The 21,907-nt window shown below is 33.5% G+C and overlaps 1 protein-coding gene across 1 annotated transcript in view; it reads left to right on the forward strand.

Moving 5' to 3' along the window:
* The window catches only part of STK31 (serine/threonine kinase 31), a 73,202-nt gene that overhangs the window by 34,745 nt on the left and 16,550 nt on the right, over positions 1–21,907 (forward strand). Inside the window, exons 11-21 of the mRNA XM_057304403.1 lie at positions 503–682; positions 2,292–2,408; positions 4,019–4,138; positions 5,417–5,548; positions 6,753–6,854; positions 8,658–8,738; positions 10,353–10,478; positions 11,308–11,433; positions 11,615–11,701; positions 12,379–12,528; positions 15,793–15,915. Coding sequence (XP_057160386.1) covers positions 503–682; positions 2,292–2,408; positions 4,019–4,138; positions 5,417–5,548; positions 6,753–6,854; positions 8,658–8,738; positions 10,353–10,478; positions 11,308–11,433; positions 11,615–11,701; positions 12,379–12,528; positions 15,793–15,915 — 1,344 coding nt within the window. The remainder of the gene's footprint in view (positions 1–502; positions 683–2,291; positions 2,409–4,018; positions 4,139–5,416; positions 5,549–6,752; positions 6,855–8,657; positions 8,739–10,352; positions 10,479–11,307; positions 11,434–11,614; positions 11,702–12,378; positions 12,529–15,792; positions 15,916–21,907) is intronic.

Genomic DNA, 21,907 nt, shown 5'->3' on the forward strand with positions numbered 1-21,907 from the left:
GAGAAGGGCATATGAAGAAGGTTCTCTTTTCCCACATGCTATTTTCTGCTGTGGTACAAGCCTTCCTCCATTTTGCAGTGACTTGCTCATTGCTAAGCACCAATTATCTTCTGTCTTTCCAAGGGTTTCTTAGAGTTTTGGGATAAAAATTTCTGGGATTTTTGTAAGTTTTCCTCTTGTCTCAGTGACATTTCTAGGGTTTTATTCTTAGAGCCCCTAGGCTCTCTTGTCTCTTCTAGTCCTTTCTAAAATGCTTTTTAAGTTCATATATATGTTTAGTGTCTTCCTTAATTGGAATTATTTGTCTTTTACTGCTATAGTCCAAATAAATCACCTTCTAGGTAGTTTTATATTTTCATATCTAATGTTTCTAAGTTTAATTTATAAGATTGTTAAGGATAAGGATTCAACATACTACTTTTCTGTCTCACAGATTTTCATATGGTGCTTGAATCCTAATATGAAGTTAATAAACTTTAATAAACAGAATATATTTCTATAGGATTTGTCAACCTCTTTAGAGGCAGTATATGGACAGGCCAAAGAAGGGACAAACTCTGAAGAAATACTTAAGAAATTTTATGTCTGGAAGTGTGATAAAAGAGAGGAGTTCACCAGTGTTAGAAATGAAACAGAGGTTTCTCTACAACGTCTTGTAGCATGGTTCCAGAACACTGTAAAGGTAATAAAAGCTCTTGCCCAGTGGTGGTGTTGGTGTTGTAGCCTAAACCAGGGTATATGGGTTTTTAAATAATTTTCCAAGTATAATTAACTTCTTTTCTGTGGAGAAGAAAGGAAGAGGAAGAGAGGGATTGAGGGGAAGAGGGCTGGGATGGAGGATTGAGGGATTTACATATTTGTGTTCTCTAGGAACATAGATGAAAAACAGTTTCATAAGCCGTTCTAGGTATAAGATAGTATCACTGCAATTTATTACAAGTGTAGTATATTTTCTATAGCTATAGTGTAGAGATAAGGGTCTTATTGTATATACATGTGATTTAGATGGTAGTAGAGCTTTCTTTGTTTCTTTTTTAGCAAGACATGTATGTTTTAACATTAGTTGGCTAACTACTCATGCTGAACATATGTTAATTGAGAGTGTTTAAGTCTTTTAAGTTTTAGATATCTTAAATATCTTAAAGGTATCTGACATAAATGGAGAATACTAATCTCAGTTGATACTAGATATTGGAAATGGTGTTTTGTGTATTATTCTTTTTAGTTCTTATTTATTCTTGTAAAAACACCATGTAATTTTCCAAAAGCTGTGGGGGCATGTAGTTTTGTATTAATATATTTGGAACCCTAATTAAATTTCAACCTTATTTTGTTACTGATTCTCTGTTTTCTCTGTTCTTCTGTCTGCTTTACAACCTTCTCAGCAAGGGCAAGGACACCCAAGGTGTCATTTATCGGTGTGAATGATTGACATATATGTATTTCTAGCTTCGTTTTGGGGGGAAAAAGTCCTTAATCTTCGAGCTACCTCCAGAACTCTTCATTTTGGTACTTGGATATATTAACATAACTAAGTTGCTTCTTTGTTGTAATTTGTTATTGATCAGAATGTCTTTCTGCTTAGGTTGACTATTATGTATCCTTTTCTTTCATTTCCATAGCTGTTCCAAATCTCCATAATCACATATCTAATTTCTGAAATCAAAGTGACTGCTTATGACTTTTATGTTCTATATTATAATTTGGGCCCATGATTTTATTCTGTTTAACACTTTATTATAAAGCTTATTTCCTGATAGAAAATACCTTTGTTTTCCTAATGAGATGGAAGTCATCTGTGTTTAATCTTTAATTTTTAATCTCCAGATTCCTAAATCCTTAGTAGATCATTACTAAATACCAGGCATAATCATATGCCTTTTTTGTTAAAGAGCTGACATTGTCTGCCTACTACCTATCAGATTTGAACTATTCACCTGAGCATTTAAGGTTCTAACCAGCTTTTAGTCAGACTGCTTCTTTTACTATCCTCACAAAGTCTTGGTCTTGTTTCTGTTTCCTTCTTTTTTTTTTCTTCATACTTTTCCTCTTATCTCTCTTAACCACAGATTATGTTAAAAAATCTGTGTTTTGTGTGTGTGATATGTGTGTGCCTTTTTTTTTTTTTGATGTGTAAGTTTTGGGAGGGAGTACGTTATCTTTCATGTGTATCCTTACTTCCCCCACATTGCCCAGTGCATAGGCTAATGCTCTGCTTTAGGTATAAGGACACAATACTAATTGAAATAATTAAATGAGACACTTTCATGTTTTAATTTTTTGCAAATGAGGCTTTTGATCTCTCTGTGGAAGAATCACAAACTTCTGAAGACACAATCAGTAGTCTGGATGAAATCCTAGAGAAGAGTGAGTCAAGTGTCTGCAAAGAGCTGGAGATATCTCTGATTGTGAGTATTGATATTCTGTATTACTGCTTCCTTTGAAGCAATATAGTTTTTCTTGCTAATTAGAAAGTATGAAGACTGATCTTAGTTTTCCTCTTATAGACCTATTTGAAATAGTAACGTTGTTAAATTCTAATCCAAACACAATGCAAATTCTTATTCTTCCACAGTGATAATTTCTTTTTTTTTAAAGTTTTTATTTTAATGCCAGTTAATTAACATACAGTGTTACATTAGTTTCAGGTGTATAGTACAGTTAACTCAGCACTTCCATACATCATCCTGGGCTTATCTTGACAAGTGCACGCCTTAATCCCCATCACCTATTTAATCCATGTCCCCACCCCCTTCCCCTCTGGTAACCATCAGTTTGTTAAATGATGTGTACTTTCTTTTTTTTTCTCTTCAAATTTTTATTCCAATTCAAGTTAGTTAACATATAGTGTAATAGTGCTTACAGGAGTAGAATTTAGTGATTCATTACTTACATTTAACACCCAGTGCTCATCACAACAAGTGTCTTCCTTAATACCCATCACCTGATATTTTCATTTTAATAGGACATTTCATGTTAAAAAAATAAAATCTAATGTTTAATTCTAGGAAAACTACTCTTAATCTGAGTGTATCAGCTTTCTGTGTCATTTGATTGAGTCCATCATACCCAATGACTAAGAAAAGACTTTATTAGAATTTGTGAAAAATTAAGATAAAATCTGGGAAAGCTCTGGAAGTATATACAAGACTGATTAGTAGCTCCCTTTCTGTTCTGTGTATGTTCTCTATTGTCATGCCAATTTAAAAATTAGTGTAGCTCCTCAAAAGAGCATTTTGTAATGTTATTATTGTTCAGTGGGACTCTTTTCCCAGTTTTTCAGGCTGCTTATCAAAGTTTCTTTGGTTATATTGTTCCTTTTACTTGCTTCTTTTAACCTTTTGCAGTTTTATTCAGGTTGGCACTGAAAAATGCATATACATTTCTGTATTTCCCTATTTTTAAATAATTTTTAATAGTATTTTTAGATGGTTTAGTCAGACTTTATTATTTTATTTTTTATTGTTCAAGTATGATTAACATACAATATTACATTAATTTCAGGTGTACAACATAGTAATTTGACATTTGTATACTTCGTTCTTACCAGGATAATCTTAGTCACTGTCAGTCACCTTGCAAGGCTATTACAGTATTATCGATTGCTATACTGTACTTTTCATTTCCATGACTTATTTATTCTATAACTGAGAGTTTGTACCTCTTTTTCAGACTTGATTTTAGAAGTGGTTGTTAATAGATGATTTCTAAAAATAAAGTGTTGAAGTTCTATGTGTTGTTTAGTTCTAAAATTTAGTGTAGTGGTATCCTTGATTTCCTTTAACACTACTCTAGAAAGCTGTAGGAATAATAACGTAATGGAAGCAAAATTTTCTGTATTAACATCTTTGACATCAGTCTCTCTTCTGTCTAGAAAAAGATATGTGTTTAAGAAATACTTTGAAAAAACTGAATTTTTAAAAAGGCATTTTAAAGTTTATTCATTGTTATTGGAGGTTTAAATTATTTTGGATACTCTTTTGTGAATAATTCCATATGTATGATTTATTTCACTTAGGAGCAAGGTGATTCAGACAAGGAGATCATTTTAAATACATATAGTCAAGTGCTACAAAAGATCCGTTCAGAGGAAAGGCTTATTGCTACAGTACAATCCAAGTACAAGGACAGTATTGAGGTTGGATTATGCTTTATTTTTTTTGGACTTCTATATTGATGCTTTGAATTTTTCTCAAGTAGTTTAATACCTAGTGTATAGGTAACTAATTATTATTGCTAGAAAAACAGTATAGTTATCTGATGTGTAATTAAATCACCCTGCAGTGAAAACAGTGGTTTAATTGGTAAAAATATATTAAATTTTTGGATTGCCTTAAATCTTTGATTTCCTTGTGTTCTTCAAAACTTAACCTTTACTGGGGGATCTGGGTGGCACAGTCTGTTGAGTAACTCTTGGTTTCAGCTTGGGTCATGATTTCGGGGTCAAAGAATGGAGCCTGCCATTGGGCTCCACTCTCAGCACAGAGTCTGCTTAGGATTCTCTCTCCCTCTCCCTCTGCCCCTCCTGCTCATGCTCTCTCTCCCTCTAAAATAAATAAATCTCAAAAAAAAAAATTAAACCTAATCTCTACCATCATTATCTTTATACCTGTGCAGGTTTACAGTAGAAAATTTGCTAATACAGAAAGATAAGAAGAAATGAAAGCATTGATAATAATTTCCTTAGCCTAAGAGATAGATACTCAGGGCTAGTTTCAGAGTATTTTCTTTTTGGAGGGTGACTTATATATATGTACATATATCATGTGCATTGTGTTGTTTTATAAACTGTTTTGAAAATGTTTCTTCATTTAATAGTATATTATAAATACTGCCCCATGTGATTAATGATTTTATATTGTCATTTTGAGCAACTAAAGCATCATCACTTGCATAGATGTATAATATTATTTAACCTTCATCTGTGTTAGATGTTAAGGTTACTTCCAATTATTTTTAACTATAAACAACACTGTACATAATCTTTGTTCATAATTTTATGTGTTCCTCAGATTCCTAAAAATTGTTAATTACTAAGTCAAAAGGAATCGACATTCTTAAAAGTTGATACATATTGTCACACTTCTTTGGGGAAGGTAATTTTAATTTATATCCTCACTAGAAATTCAGTTTGCATCATATCTAGCAAAGATATAGATAGTTCTTAGCTTGAAATATTTCTCTTACCTTTGCTACTCTGATTGCTGGGACTCATATTCTCCTGAATAGGAATGTGGATAACTAAGAAATCAGTTAGTAGGTTGTCTTTTTGAAAATTGTGGAATTTCTTATTTCAATCCAAACTCAGTAAATACTAGGTGAATCTTAATAGAGAAATAAGAAATGGTCAGTAAATGTCTTCAGTAAATATTGTTGTCTATGTTTTGAAAATGTAATAACTTTTTTTCTTACTTAGTTTAAGAAGCAGATTATTGAATGTTTAAATAAGAGCCCCAGTGTGGATCACTTGCTGTCCATTAAAAAGACATTGAAAAACCTAAAAGCTCGACTGAGATGGAAATTGGTTGAAAAGAATAACTTGGAAGAAGTAAGGAAACACTTGGTTCTTATGAAATTCCATGTGTACCTCATTTTGCTCTGCTTCCTGAAAGTAATGCGTAAATACATTCTTTAAAATAGAATTCTTATTTACATTTTGTTTTATATATCTTATCTTTTTTTTCTATGTATGAAAAGTTATTATATTAATAGTGTAAACATATCATTAGATGTTTTTTGAAAACATTCCACATGGCTGCCTTTTTTAGTAACATAAATATTTTAGAACAATTTAAAAATTCTTCTGTTTTAGACTGTTACAAGACCTAATAGAATACAAACCTATTACATTCAAGGTATCCCCTAAAGGTAGAATTTTGTCATAAGGTATTTTTAAGATCATGATGTTCTCTGTTAGCTCTCTTTTTAATGGCTGGACATACTATTCCTCCTAAATATTCTAAGTTGTTTTCATACAATAATAGAACTGGAAGAATTCAGAACTCTAATCTGTACTACTAACCTCGTTCTTTCAGTTTGAAACTGAATAAACTGGTAATTCTTTGTGTTCCCCTGAGGATCGATTTATGAACAAAAGCAATCTACATTATGTCTTAATCCAACTTGAGTTGGCTCTTCCTCTTTGGAGCACTTGATTGGACTTGGAGTGAAACTAATTTAATGGTTTAAGATTTTTTCTAGTTTTTTAATCCTATTCTGGACTGTGGGGAATGGGGTCTTTTTTAGTTTAATTTTTTAACTTTTGGAGAACTATAACATAGAAAACATATATACTTTTTAAGGTGGTTTATTGTTGGAGTTTTAAGGAGTCTTTTTGAGGCCTACATTGTCTTTCCTCTAATAGACACACCATAAATACATTTACTCTTTTTTTTTTAACCAAATCTCATGTAGAAAACAATTCCAAGGAATTTAGTTATATTTTGGTTCCTATTCTTGACATTTACTTTATAATGGCAGTTGGTCATCTTCTTAGAGAAATTCTGCAGCAAAGTAAGAGACAAGAAAAATATGTGTTGATTTTATGTCTTTATCTTTTATTCCTTTTTGTAAGTTTGGGAAAAGTCGTTGTTAGAAAAAGTAAGTGTTATGAGGGTCTATTATCTGTTAGATACAGACGGATACACAGAAATCAGAGTGATTTGCTATAGAAGTTGCATTCTTATTAGGAAGACTTGTTTTTGGTCTACTTTAATAAGCTTGTAAAGTCACTTTTTTCTTTCTGGTCAAAGTCTGATGACCATGATGAATCTGAAATTGAGAAAATAAAACAAGAAATAACTCAATTGCGTGATAGAGTCTTTCAGGAAATTTATCGTGAGCAGGAGGAATATGTAAGTATTTAGTTCTTTTTAGTTTTGAATTAGTTTTTACTGTAGAAATTGAATTCATATATCCATTTTATGAAGTGGACTATAATGACAAGGTTAGAGATTATATTTGCATAGTTATGTTTGCATAGTAATTATGTGAATTTAGATATTAATTTCTGATGATAATTCATAACTATTGTACCAAATGTGGAAATTACAGAAAATTATCAAGAAGAAAAAATATCACCTGTAACTTTTCCATTCAGTTATAACAGTAGTAGTCACTGTTAACTTTTCACTTAACTTCCTGTTAGTCTTTTTTCTGCCTGTTTTTACAAGAGTGGAGATTATACTGCAAGCATACTTCTACATATTGCTTGATTTCTGTTTTACATAAAGATTTTTTCCTTTAATAAAATCTAAATCAACACTGTTTCAATCTAATGCTGCAATGAAAACATTAATGGGGCAGCATAATTTAGTTGAAGAATATAACAAAATGCAACTACCTGAATTTTGGGGGGAATGTACATCTTTAAGTCTCCATCCTTATGCTAATATTTTGTGACCTTGGGAGAGTGTGTCTGTGTATTTTCTCTTTAAAAGGGAAAGAAGATGACATGCTTGGGTTGCTCAGTCTGTTGAACGTTAAACTTACAATTTTGGCTCAGGTCATGATCTCAGGGTTGTGAGATCGAGCCCTGTGTCAGGCTCTGCACTGGGTGTGGAGCCTGCTTGGGGTTCTTTCTCCCCCTGCCCTTTCCCTCCTGCTCATGTGTGCAGCTTCTCTTTCACTCAAAAATAAATAAATAAATAAATGGAAATAATATTATATTTTATGTTTCAGGGATGTTATGGGGGAACAAGTAAGGTAAACACTGCTTTGAACAATAAAAATACAATGAAAATAATACGCATGAGAGAGGGAGACAAACCATAGGAGACTCTTAACTACAGGAAACAAACAGGGTTGCTGGAGTTGGGGGCGGTACAGGGGATGAAGTAAGTGGGTGATGGGCAGTAAGGAGAGCACTTGATATAATGAGTACTGGGTGTTATATGCAACTGATGAGTCACTTGAACTCTACCTCTGAAACTAATAACGTGCTCTATGTTAATTGAATTTAAATAAAAGAAAAGAAAAAAAGAAAATATAGACATTCTAAGCGTTATGCTTAATTTAGCAAATTGATCTGTGTGTGCTTAGTTATTCACCTTATGAACCTTAGATAAAATAGCTATCTCCCAATGAGTTGACAAGTGTCTAGAAGTTTTACTTAATAAATGTGACAAACGACTTTTCTAAGGATCCTCAGTTTTCACATTTGCTTCAAAGTGGCTTTTGTAGAGCTGTATATTTGTTTCTTTCAAGGCTTTTATGATATTTTCCTTTCTAAATGAAATAGGTATTATTTTAAAGTGTCAGTATGTTCTTAATATTTTGAGAGATGACAATTTTATGATGCAAATTGATGTTATCAACACACATTTTCATTTTAGCTTGGAAGTGAGTGTATACTTTGATCTTAGGCAAGATCTTGTGCCTATATATGTATACCAAGATAAAATTGATAATTAAGTTTTTCTTCTGTTAGTCAGATGGTAACTCTGACCAATGATGCCTTTTGGTTTTCATTTGATATTTCTTGTAGTAGAAGGCAGAATCAGTGATTACATATCTTATTAGGTTATACATCTTATTAGATTGTATATCTTGTTAGATTTATAGTAAGGGAGATACTAGTATGTTATTTTTTCCTGAAGAGCAACACGTCACAATTGAATATATATTGATTTATAATAAAAAATATTTTTTAAATTTAGGAGAAGCTGAATAGCTTGGTACAGAAATGGTTCCCTGAGCTGCCTCTGCTTTATCCTGAAATAGGGTTACTTAAGTACATGGTAAGCTTTGTTGCCCCTGAGAATCACTACTTTGTAGAGGGTTGAAAAGTGATGATATAAAATTATGTGTCAGTGTTAAATTTATGCCATCCTTACTATGAAGATGTTCCTGATGAATAGTTTCTGGGTATTGTAGAACTTTTCCTCAAGACTATCTTTAGTATTGGCGTATTGTATTCTAACGTTTATATTAATTTGCATGTTTTTCTCTGTTTTCTCTTTTCCTCATATCTATACAGTACATTGCATGCCACTTGTTTGAATTACAGGTATTTATTTTTTGAAGTGGTAAAGCAATTTTAGCTGTTGTTTCAAGAGTTAGAATAAAAGCAGGACATTGCCCGTCATGAGGAATTTAAGCAGAAAATATCTTTTAAGTTAAAGCAGGCTGGGAAAGAATTCTAGAGAATTGGTTAAGTAGAGATGTTGACATGGGCATAGTTTTCTAGGCCTGCAGGTTTCAAAGCCTGGGAGATCAATGCATTGGACAGAAGGCCGGTATGGAGCAGGATTGGTAAACTCTGGCTCTCAGGGCAGCATCAGTTAGCTCTGTGTTTTATATTGCCTGCTAAGGATGAGGGATTGGATGAAAGATCTATTCTTTAAGATTGTCATTAAATTCATAATAATAGCTTAAATATAGTACAGATATGGTTGTATACATAGAGTTATGAACTCATGAATATGTAAGATTAAAGTCACCTTAAATTGTTAAAGCAATTACTGTAAAATTTTTCTAGACTAGACTTTAAAATAATGTGGGATTTTCTTCGCGGTTATTTAACTTTAGCTTAGACACTCATGTAGGATGGATGAGTGAGTATGTGTGCTGTGTAGGACTTGAAAAATTAGAAGTGTGTTGATCTCTTTATTGTGGAAGATTACAAAACGTTTTAATCATAGCCGATGGACTCATTTAATGATTTTAAGGTGTTCGACTATGATGTATGCCCAGGAAACCTCTGTAGGTTGATTATATTTTGTGGTTTACTTAAATAACATTGACAACACATAACAATAAAAACAAGAAAATAATTTCACAACCCCTCTTACTAAAATTACACCACAATAAATTTACCTTGATCTAAAATGTTGATCATCAGGTTTTCTCCAAAAAATTTATTCCTTTTAAAAAGTGGCAGAAATATCTAATAGAATTAAAATATTTGAAAACCATTTTCACTTTCAAGGATTCCACTTCAAACAGGGGCAGAGGTGTTAGAATTACTTGATAGTAGTCATAATTTTTATACTTCTCATTCTTATTCTACAACCTTCTTTGTATCTGTCATCATTTTAATATTTTTAGGAAACACATGAAGTCTTCCAAGTAAACATCAGGGTTTTTTGGATGCATATCTGGTTAATCCCAGTCATATTCAGAATTTGTTCTAGAACTGTAGCAGCCATTAAATGTATGTTGATTACACTTTGGGTGAGAAGACTTCAAGAGACAGGAACTGGAAAAACTAGGAAGCTTTCAGTATTTTTATTTTACAAGTTTCTCCAGTAGGGTTGATGATGTCCAAATCATTTCATAGCATGTAACTAATTATGTTGATGATATAAAAGTACTGGGATGGTTTGGATTCTTTAACAAAAATTTGTGCCTAGAACTCTGGTGGTCTTCTTACTATGAGTTTGGAACGGGATCTTCTTGATGCTGAGCCCATGAAGGAACTTAGCAGCAAGCGCCCTTTGGTTTGTTCTGAGGTTAATGGGAAGATAATTCTTTTAAAGGTAAGTTTAAGTTCTGTCTTGTGGAAGATTCAGAAGTATAAAGGGGGAATGGTGGTATTACTTTTCAGGAAAGTGAAAAATCCACTGCTTGTTTTCTAAATTATATGAGTTGAGGGGCGCCTGGGTGGCTCAGTCGGTTAAGTGTCTGACTCTTGATTTAGGCTCAGGTTGTGATCTCAGGGTTGTGAGATTGAGCCCCACATTGCACTCCATGCTGGGCATGGAGCCTGTTAGAGACTCTCTCTCTTCCTCTCTGTCTACCCCTCCTCCGCCCCACAGCCCCCTCTTCCTCCCTTAAAAAAATTATTTGAGTTGACTGGCATGATGCTTATGTTTCCTGTTTGGCTGCCAGAACTAATTTTGAATTCAGAGTTTTCCTCATTTCCCTAAATAATATGTATCTTTAATAGGATATACTTGGCTTTTCTTTTTTGGGTGAACTTACTACATTCTATCCAATAACCTTTTAAAATTCTTGCTTTACTTACACTTCTCTTTGAAATTTCAACAGTTTTGCCAATACAATTTTCTGTTATTTGATTTATTTATTGAGCTGGGAAACTGTTAATCATAATAGGATAATTAATTTGGCCCTAGTGGCAATGCATTATAGAATGTATATTAAGGTACAGGCAGAATTGTTCTTTCTTTTGTAAATTATAGCATTCAAGGCAGATAGAAAAGGTACTTACTTACTTATACAATTAAAAGATGAAATTAGATATAACTTAATTTATATAAAAATCACTATGTTTAAGTTGAAATGATGTATAATTAGAGTAAGATTTTTAATGTTGGAGTTTACCATTGCCTCTCTTTTTGGTTTCAGGGCTATTCTGTAGATGTGGACACAGAAGCCAGGGTGATTCAGAGAGCAGCCGCCTATCACAGAGCTTGGAGAAAAACTAAAGAAGAGTCTGGATTACTACCATTGATATTCCTATTTTTATGTAAGGTAAAGTTCTTAGCTAATCTCTTGCCGAAAACATTTTATTTACAGTAAGTTTTAGCTCCAAGCTTTAGAGAGGTAGTTTATTCCTTTTAACATAAAGAAGAAGTTATCTTGTATAATTGATGTATACTAAAAATACATTGAAGAATTTTTCACTTTGAGTTTCATTCTGTTTTGCTTTTAGTCTGATCCTATGGCTTATCTGATGGTCCCATACTATCCTAGGGCAAATCTGAGTGCTGTTCAAGCCAGTGTGCCTTTAACTTCAGAAGTAAGTAAAAACCACTATTTCCATGGATATATTAAATGAGAAAATAATGTTAGAAGGCATACTGTATGCTTTATATACTATGTAAATTTTTGACTGGTATTATGCTTTGTAATTGCCACATCAATCCTGTGATATGAGTTATCCTGTTATATACAGATGAAAAAAATGAGGCTCACAGAGTTTAAGTGACTCGCACAGGACTCTCAACAAGAAGCAGAGATGGGAATTGAAGTTAGGTCTTTTGGAACCAAAACCCATGCTTTATAACCATTAAGCTGTGCTGTATGTAAATTGTGTGGTATAGCGCTTGATATTGTAAGTGCATAAGTGACAGCTTTAATTTGCATTGTAAATTTGAATTAATAATAAAAATAGAGGATGCCCTGATTCCTCTTACCTGGTAACACTATTTAGTCTCTCTTTTCTAGATGCTTTATATGCACATTATTTGTAATCTAAGTCTTCTTAGAGACTGCAGTGTTTTAAGTTATATGTGTATGGTGTTACGTTATCAGGGCTTCTGGTCTTCTATTTTTTCTCTATGCTGTATTCTTATTAAAGGTTCATTTGGAAGAAGCTTTACTCACGTCTGTTAAAGTCTTTTAATTAAAGGAAAGGTTCAGGTATTAAAATGATATGCCGACTTTCTGACATCTTTTGTGTGTACTTATCTGTAGGAAGCTTTAAAGGTCATGAAAGGTGTTGCCCAGGGCCTGCATACATTGCACAAGGCTGACATAATTCATGGATCACTTCATCAGAACAATGTATTTGCTTTAAATCGTGAACAAGGAATTGTTGGAGATTTTGACTTCACCAAATCTGGGGTAAAGTATTGTGGTTTTACAAATAGGTTCTAGACTTCATTTAATATTATTAGACATTAGTTCAGCCTTTTACATGATATGGTAATTTATTCTAAGAACTTTGTTTTGGTTAAGCATGTAGTGTCATGTAGTGTAAGCAACTAACTATTACTAGCTAGGTGCTAGATGCTAGAACAAGAGTTTTTAGATTTGTGCATTATATTTTTTAACTCTAAGTATTAAGAGCAACCTAACATTACAGTCAATGGCACTGAAAACACTAATGATTAATTATTTTATCATCATCAAGAAATATTTAATTGAGGGGCGCCTGGGTGGCACAGCGGTTAAGCGTCTGCCTTCGGCTCAGGGCGTGATCCTGGCGTTATGGGATCGAGCCCCACATGAGGCTCCTCTGCTATGAGCCTGCTTCTTCCTCTCCCACTCCCCCTGCTTGTGTTCCCTCTCTCGCTGGCTGTCTCTATCTCTGTCAAATAAATAAATAAAATCTTTAAAAAAAAAAAAGAAATATTTAATTGCTTGTAAATACACAAGGAAAACCAGGAGGCCATCTCCTATCTCCCTTTCTGCTGGTGCCTTCTCCCACCAGTAGATTAAATATAGATATACATACTTTGCTAATTTTTTGATTAATGAGATATTTTTAGAAACTTGGGAACTTTGGATATTTCCATTTAGTTTAAGTGATGGTTCAACTATGTTAGCTGCTAATTTGGTATCATAATCTTAGTGCCTCAGAACAGGCAATTAGTAAAGATAGGAGTTTTTTTTTAAAAATTTATTTTTATTATTTATTTATTTGAGAGAGAGAGACAGAGATAATGAGTGGGGAAGAGAGGGAGAAGCAGGCTCCCTGCTGAGCAAGGAACCCGATGGATGTGGGGCTTGATCATAGGACCCTGGGATCATGACCTAAGCTGAAGGCAGACGCTTGTCCAACTGAGCCACCCAGGCACTCCTAAAGATAGGAGATTTTAGACAATGGAAGAGCATACCGTGATTTTTTTTTTTTTTTTTTTTTGTAGAATGGGCAGGCTCAAAATATACATGATCACATGGGAACAGTTTTCTTTTTTAAAATAACAGCTTTATTGAGATATAATTCACATAATGTGTACAATTCAGTACTAGTTTTTAGTATATTCACAAAGTTGTGTATTGATCACTACTCTTTAATTCCAGAACATTTTTAACACCCCCATACAAATTTGCAGTCACTCCCCATTTCCTCCTTTACACAGCCCCTTGGAAACCACTAATCTACTTTTGTCTCTGTGATTTACTATTCTGGACCTTTCCTATAAATGGAATCATACAATATGTGGCCTTCTGTGATTGGCTTATTTCATTTAGCGTAACATTTTCAAGGTTCATGTGTCTTGTAGCATGTATCTGAACTTCATTCCTTTTTAAAAATGCCCAAATAGGGGCGCCTGGGTAGCGCAGTCGTTAAAAGTGTCTGCCTTTGGCTCAGGGCGTGATCCTGGTGTTCCGGGATCGAGTCCCACATCGGGCTCCTCCGTTGGGAGCCTGCTTCTTCCTCTCCCACTCCCCCTGCTGTGTTCCCTCTCTCGCTGGCTGTCTCTCTGTCACATAAATAAATAAAATCTTTAAAAAATAAATAAATAAATAAAAATGCCCAAATAATATTTTGTTGTGTGGATATACCATATTTTGTTTTTACATTCATCAGTTGGCAGACATCTGGGTTGTTTCTATTTTCTGATTATTATGAATAATGCTGCTGTGAACATTAGTATACAAGTTTTTGTGTGGACATATGTTTTCATTTCTCTTGGGAGTGGAACTGTTTTGCTATATGGTAACTCTTTGTTTCACTTTTTGAGCAACTAAACTGTTTTCCAAAGTGGCTCCATCTTTTTACGTTCCCATCAGCAATGTATGAGGATTTCAGTTTCTCTACATTCTTGCTAAGATTTTATTGTCTGAGCAGTTTCCCTTTGACTAGTGTAAGTCTTAATGCTTTACACTTTGGTCATTTGCAAGTCATAAGGTAATGACACCTGTGTATATGTAGTCTTAATGGTTTTCATATGGTAGCTCAAAAAGATGAGAAAATGAACATGTAAAACTATAATGAAATGCTGGATTAAGAAAGATTTATACAAAGGAGATTTATTGAAGTATTTTTTATCATATTTATCTGAAAATTAAGGTAATGTCTGAAGAAAAATGACTGAATTAGGAGTTTAAAAAAGTTCTCAACTCTTAGGGATCCTGGTTAGTTTACCTTTTGAGCATGCCATATGCACAACTATGTATATCATGACTATTTTTCCTCTTTTATACTGATTTGTCAACTGTTATTATCTCCCAAAACATTGTTTTAATCTTCATTTAAAATTACTTACTCTGAAATACTGCTCAAACTCACCTTTGCTCCACTCTTTTCATACTGCTCTCAGATTAAAGTATTAATCAGGAAGAAAAATTTGAAAGATAGTCTGTTGTCAAGATCATTGCTTTTCAGACTTTACAGTACATATGAATCACCTGGGATCTTGTTAATATTCAAATTTTTATTCAGCATTTCTGGGGGAGATTCTGCATTTCTAACAAGGTCTCAGGTGATGCCTTAGCTATAGGACTTTTGACCACACCGGAAAGGTAGTGGGAGGAGAGGAGGTAATTAACTTTTAGTGATAGTAATTATTGTGCTAATTACTTTTATCTTTACAGTAACTCTGTGAGATAGATATTTCCATTTTACAGTTAATTTAGGCTCAAAGAGTTTAAAGTCAAGATCACACAGCAAGTAAATGGGAGAGTGGGAATTGCAGCCAAGGTCTGTCTGAATCCAGGGTTCATGTTCTTATCACTGACCTGACACGTAAGAAATGGTATACTTAGAAAATAATCAGTAAGGAAGGAAAGTACTTTGTAGACTTCCAGTTTTCAAAAAAGCTATTTAGAATTTTCAAAATTAGAGAATAGCACTCCTTCTTGCCCTTATGAACTTTATTATTAAAAGAGGTTCCAAATGTTTAAATAATCGGTGTTCCTTGGTTTTGAATCTACTTGAGTCTGTAATGTGAAATGTAACCAAAGTCTCACTGTCAATTTTATGAGACTGATTTTAAGAGCAATTTATAATAGCAGAAATTGGGTAAAAATATTTGAAAGCAAGAGAGGATGAAATATTTCAAATAACTTTGTTTTTTGTGTTGATTAAATGCAGAGGACTTCACAGAAGGCTACCTCATCTGTATTGCCTCTAAAATATTTAACTTACTGTTCTTGCAGAGTCAGCGAGCCTCAGTGAATATGGTGGTTGGTGACTTGAGTTTAATATCACCTGAACTGAAAATGGGAAAGCCTGCTTCTCCAAGTTCTGACTTGTATGCTTATGGCTGCCTTTTATTATGGGTATGTTATTTTTTTATTGAAATAGATTAGTTGTATTTATAAAAATGTATAAGTATGTGCAAATATATTTATTTATATTTAAGTATATAAAGTGATGATTTTATAATGGTTTTCCTCAACGTATTGCTCTGGATAAAAAGCAGTGGTAGCTCTTTAGTAAAAAAATTTAGTAGAAAATTGTTTTTTTCCCTTTTTAAAAAAAGTTTTATTGTAAGTTGTATACTTCCTATCACCTATTGTATACTTACTACCAATTGGCTTGATATATATTTTACATATCATGCTATTGTGTTAGTTTTATTAAATCAAGATTAACAGTAAAGATGATTTTGTCCTATATTAATCTATAAACAGTTCATGCATATGTGGAAAATGTTAAATGAGCCTTGAGTGAGTGTTCCTGCTTTCACTATAGACCAAATAACTGCTTTTTTATTCATGGCTTAAATTTATTCTTCCTACAAATTATGAGGGGTTAAGTATTAACAGGGAAGGGATGTCTGTTTTTACTTCTTTTACTTAACATTGTACTGGAGATTCTAGCCCAGGGGTTAGCAAAATTTTTTATAAAGGGCCAGATGGTAAATATTTTAGGCTTTGGGATCCATATGGTCTCTGCTGCTGTGGAAAGTAGCCATAAATACACATAAATGAATGAATGGCTCTGTTCCAATAAAACTTTGTTTATGGACATTGAAATTTGAATTTCATATAATTTTCATGTGCCATGAAATAGTATTCTTTAATTTTCTTTTAAACATTTAAAAATGTGAAAACCATTTTTGGCTTATAGGCTGTACACAAATAAGCAGTGGCATAGTTTGGCGTGCAGGCCATAGTTTGCTGATCCTGGTTTTAGCCAGTAGGATAAGGCAACAAAAAGAAATAAAATGCATACAGTTTAAAAAAGAAGATGCAAAGCTGTTTTTATTTAAAGATGACAGGATTAATTATGTGTAATCTTTAGGAATGTACTTAAGAGCTACTAGAATTAACAAGTTTAGCAAGGTTGCAGGATGCAAAATCAGTATAATAATTGTTTCTATATACAAGCAACAAAAACAGGAAATTGAAATTAAAAATCATTTACATGGGTATCAAACATGGAATTTTTAGGGATAAATATGACAAAAAATGTGCACCCTGAAAGCTATAATGTATTGTTGAGAGAAATTAAAGAAGACATAAATAAATGGAGAGCTGTATCATGGTCACAGACTGGAAGACTGAATGTTGTATGGATGTGAATTCTTTTTTTTTTTTTCTTTTTTAAAGATTTTATTTATTTTTGAGAGAGAAAGAACACGAGGTGGGGGAGGGGCAGAGGGAGAGGGAGAAGTAGACTCCCTACTGAGCAGGAAGTCTCACTGACATGAGGCTCAATCCCAGAACCCTGGGATCATGACCTGAGCCGAAGGCAGATGCTTAACTGACTGAGCCACCCAGGTGCCCCTGGGTGTGAATTCTTAAAAAAGTCTATGGATTCAATACAATTTCAACAAAAATGCTTCTAGGCCTTTTTTCCCCTTTTTTAACAGTAATTGACAATCAGGAATGATTAATATGAAAATACATAGGAACTGGGGTAGCTAAAACAGTTTTGAAAAATTAAACTATCTGATTTTAAGACTTAATAAAATTATAATGAATCAGACATTATGATGTTGGTGTAAAGTTAGACATACATATCAATGGAACAGAATAAAGGCAGTAGAAATAGATGAAATAGTAGAAATATATGATCAGTTGATTTTTGACAAAGATTTCAAGGCAATTCTGTGAGGAAAAGGATCATCTTCAACAAATGGTGCTGTAACAATTGGATATCTACATATAAAAAATAAACTGACTTAATCCTTGCACAGTTTATAAAAATTAACTCTAAATGTATATTAGATTTAAATGTAAAACTGAAGTCTTTATTTTATTTTATTTTATTTTATTTAAAATCAATTAATTAACATATAGTGTATTATTAGTTTCAGGGGTAGAGTTCAGTGATCCATCAGTTGCATGTAACACCCAGTGCTCATTATATCAAGTGCCCTCCTTAATGCCCATCACCCAGTTACCCATTTGCCCACCCCTATTCCCTCCACCAACCCTGTTTGTTTCCTATAGTTAAGAGTCTCTAATGATTTGTCTCCCTCTCTGATTTCATCTTATTTTATTTTTCCTTCCCTTCCCCTATGTTCATCTGTTCTGTTTCTTAAATTCCACATATGTGTGAAATCATATATTTGTCTTTCTCTGATTGACTTACTTTGTTTAGCCTAATACCCTCTAGTTCCATCCATGTCATTGCAAATGGTAAGATTTCATTTTTTTGATAGCTGAGTAATATTTCATTGTATATGTATACCATGTCTTCTTTATCCATTTATTAATGAATGGACATCTGGGCTCTTTCCATAGTTTGGCTATTGTGGACATTGCTGCTATAAACATTGGAGTGCATACGCCCCTTAGAATCACTATTAAAACCTAAGTCTTTAAAATTGGAATAAAACATAGGAGATAATTTTATTGACTTTGAGTTTGGCAAAGATTTTTTGTAATAGGATATTAAAAAACATCCAGTATAAAAGAAAAAAATCAATAATTCAGATTTGATCAAAATTCAAAACTTTGCTTTTCTAAAGACACTGTTACAAAAATGAAAGGCATTAATCAGCATTTGTTATTTTGAGCTTAGAGACCTTATACGTGTGTTGTTAGATTTATACCTAAGTATTTCCTTTTTTGGAGCTATTGTGGTATTTAAAAAAAAGTTTTGGTTTTTTTAGTTCAAGCTCTTTTTTTAAAAAATTATTTTATTGATAGGAAAGTTAGTTTAGTACCAAAGATTATGTATACTTTGATCTTTCTTCTCAAAGAATTAGGCAAGTTATAGGAAAAACATACAGAGCAAAATTTATAAAATGACAGAAAGTCAAGACCTAGGGGCTGTGTTTGAAAGGGATTATTCAGAGTTAAACTGGAACCATTCATTGTCAGAGGATCTTATTTCCAGGGCCATGAATGGATGACTGTCACTTTATGGCTTTTAAAAGTTTTAGAATTAGCAAAAATAAAAATAACAGCTTATTTGATATTAAAACTCTAAAATAGATATTTTGGTCATATCATAAGATATTTTGGTTTTGAGTAATTTTTTGTTATGATACCCGGATTAAATGATGGAAATATTCCGAAGACTGCTTTCAACTACAGAAAACTGGCGTTTTGAGTTTTCTTGACCCTTCTACCTCCAGTAAACCATAACTTTTCACTGGTACATTTGAAAGGTTGTTTATCTTAAAGTCATTTGTATAAGATTCTTCAATTCTTGGAACACCTGGGTGGCTCAGTCTGTTAAGTGTCTGCCTTCAGCTCAGGTCATGATCCCAGGGTGCTGGGATCGAGTCCTGCATAGGCCTCCTTGCTCCACAGGGACCCTCTTCCCTCTGCCTCCTGTTCTCCCTGGTTGTGCTTTCTCTCTCTCCCTGACAAATAAATAAAATCTTAAAAAAAAATTAAAAGAAGATTCTTCAATTCTTTTTAGGTTATAATGAAATTCTTTTTTTAAAGATTTTATTTTAGAGAGAGACCGCCCGCCTGCGTGCGCATGGGAGTAGGGGGAGGGGCAGAAGAGGAGAGGGAGGGAGACGGAGAGAATCTCAGGTGGGCTTGGAGTGAGTGTAGAGCTTGCTACTGACTCCATGTCATGACCCTGAGATCATAACCCTGAGATCATGGCTTTAGTCGACACCAAGAGTCAGATGCTTAATTGACCGAGCCACTCAAGCACCCCGGTTATAATGAAATCCTTAAAGGCTTTGCTGGAAGTTAGTTTTAAAAATTAGAGCAATTCTGACATTGTTGTATTGAAAAAATGTTTTTGAAACACAAAAATTCTGTTTTTGTGTGGGTGCTGCTGTGAGGAAGCTGAGTAATTTAAAGAGAAGTGAATGGCGCCTTTCTTTTATTCAAATGACACTTTTTCAGCCTAGTCTAAAATGCAACCTTTTTCCCTGCTTTAGTTTTCTCCCAACGTACTATGTTTTTCTTTTTATTTATGTTTATTGTTGTCTGCTTCTGCCAATAGAATGACACAGCTCGTGTTCTTATTTGCTGCTATATCTGTAGTGTGCCTGGTGCAGAAGAGGCACGCACACATTAATTGAGTGAATGCATGTCTTTATGATATCAGAATGAATGTTTAAATTTTAGCCACAATTATGTACTGAAGTAGTAGGCTTTTTTTTTTTTTTTTAAGTATACCATGTTTTCTTGGTGAGTTCATCTAATCATTTCTTATTTATGGCTCCTTGTACATTTCTTTGGAGCTTTGTTTGAATATTTTTAAAAATTCCAACTCCTAATGTGTTTCTAGGAGATGTTAGTAGTCCTACTGATCCGTTGAACAACTAACCTTGGGTTTTGTGGACAACAACTTGAGATGCATACCTTCTTGCAATTTCAGTTACCTTCTAAAACCAGGATTTTGTGATCCCCTGTGATTTTTCTTTCACAGAAGTAGTAGAATTCAATCCAATGCATTTTTATCTTGACAGGATTCTCTAACCTCTCGTTTTACTATAACTGCTTTTAAATCTCCAATACGTTTTGTGTACTGTCTCTTCTGCTCGTGTATCAGCAACCTCCTAGCTTCTCTTCTTTCCTTCATCAGCGTTGAACCCCATCATAGAAAATCCAGACTATACTGTATTCCCTTTTACTCCTTTTCTTCTCTTTACCTCTTTAAGACCTTAATTTTAGGTATGTTTTATGGCCTGCTATATATGCTTAAAAAAGTTCTTCCCCATTTAAAAAAAATTTTTATTTTCAAGTGTGAATAAATTTTATAAAAGTCATTTATTTGATTTTTTCCCACAGTATGACCAAACATTATTAATTTAAGGACATTATGTCTGTTTATAACATGATGATTATATCCTCCCTTGCTAGGAGCACATAAAGCATGTTTGGCACTAAACTAAGTACTTTAAGAAACTATTTCATCATCCTTGTGAGGGAGCAAGTCTTTTGAGGCTCTGTGCAGACCACCTTCTCCCTTCACTAAACATATTATTAAGTCTTGAAGGCATAGCCATCACTGAAGCTGATGATGAATAGTTGCCGAAGGGGGTCCAGGGTTTAGGAATAAGTTACCAATAAATGTCATCGCACTGATTACTGTGAAGTCCTAACATTATATAATCTGCTTCTCAAGGCATCTCTAACCTTATCTTCTATGAGCTGTTTAGTGAGAAGTCCTCTTAGAAAGTCTTGCAGGGACATGTTTAACATTTCTTTTCTATTTAGGTGTACTTTTCACACATTATGCTTTGTTTTGATGCTTAATCCAAAAATAAGAGACAGTGGGAAAAATAATATTCCATATCCTGTCATTCCTTTAGATCCAGCTCATGTAGCCTGTGATGTGTGCCTCTCAGGAACATTCCAATAAGGAAGAAATCTTAGGAGAAGGAAAAGGGGTGGCAGCCCCCTAAAATCTGGAAGTGATTCTAACATTTTAAGCAGATTGAGTGGAATCGATGTCATTGTTGCAGAGTTGGATGCCAGAGAATTAAGGGTTCCAGACTGAATAAACCCACTAACATTTCTAGTGTTCTCCTCTGTACAGGAATTTCCTGTGTTTCTGGACCTCCTTTGAGACCCGTCAAGACCTTGAGACTCACCATTCCTTTTTTATTGGATCCATGTGCAGAGAGCTTGGAGGAGTTCACCTCCCAAAGTGTGTTATTTTGAAGATAATCTATTCTATTTACCCATATTTTTACTTTTTTTATTGTTTTTTCATCCCTGATGTTTCAGTATTTCTTCTTTGTCATTTCCTTTGTTTTAAGAATGTCTTTTCACCATTTCTTTAAGATAAGTCGGCCAATGACAGATTCTTCTTTTTTCCTTCATCTGAGAGAATCTTGGTTTCACTTACGTTTCTGAAGAATACTTTTTGCTGTGTGTAGAATTCTGGGTTTATATTTCT

This window comes from Ursus arctos, unplaced genomic scaffold (genome assembly GCF_023065955.2).
Source record: "Ursus arctos isolate Adak ecotype North America unplaced genomic scaffold, UrsArc2.0 scaffold_3, whole genome shotgun sequence".
Classification (NCBI taxonomy): domain Eukaryota; kingdom Metazoa; phylum Chordata; class Mammalia; order Carnivora; family Ursidae; genus Ursus; species Ursus arctos.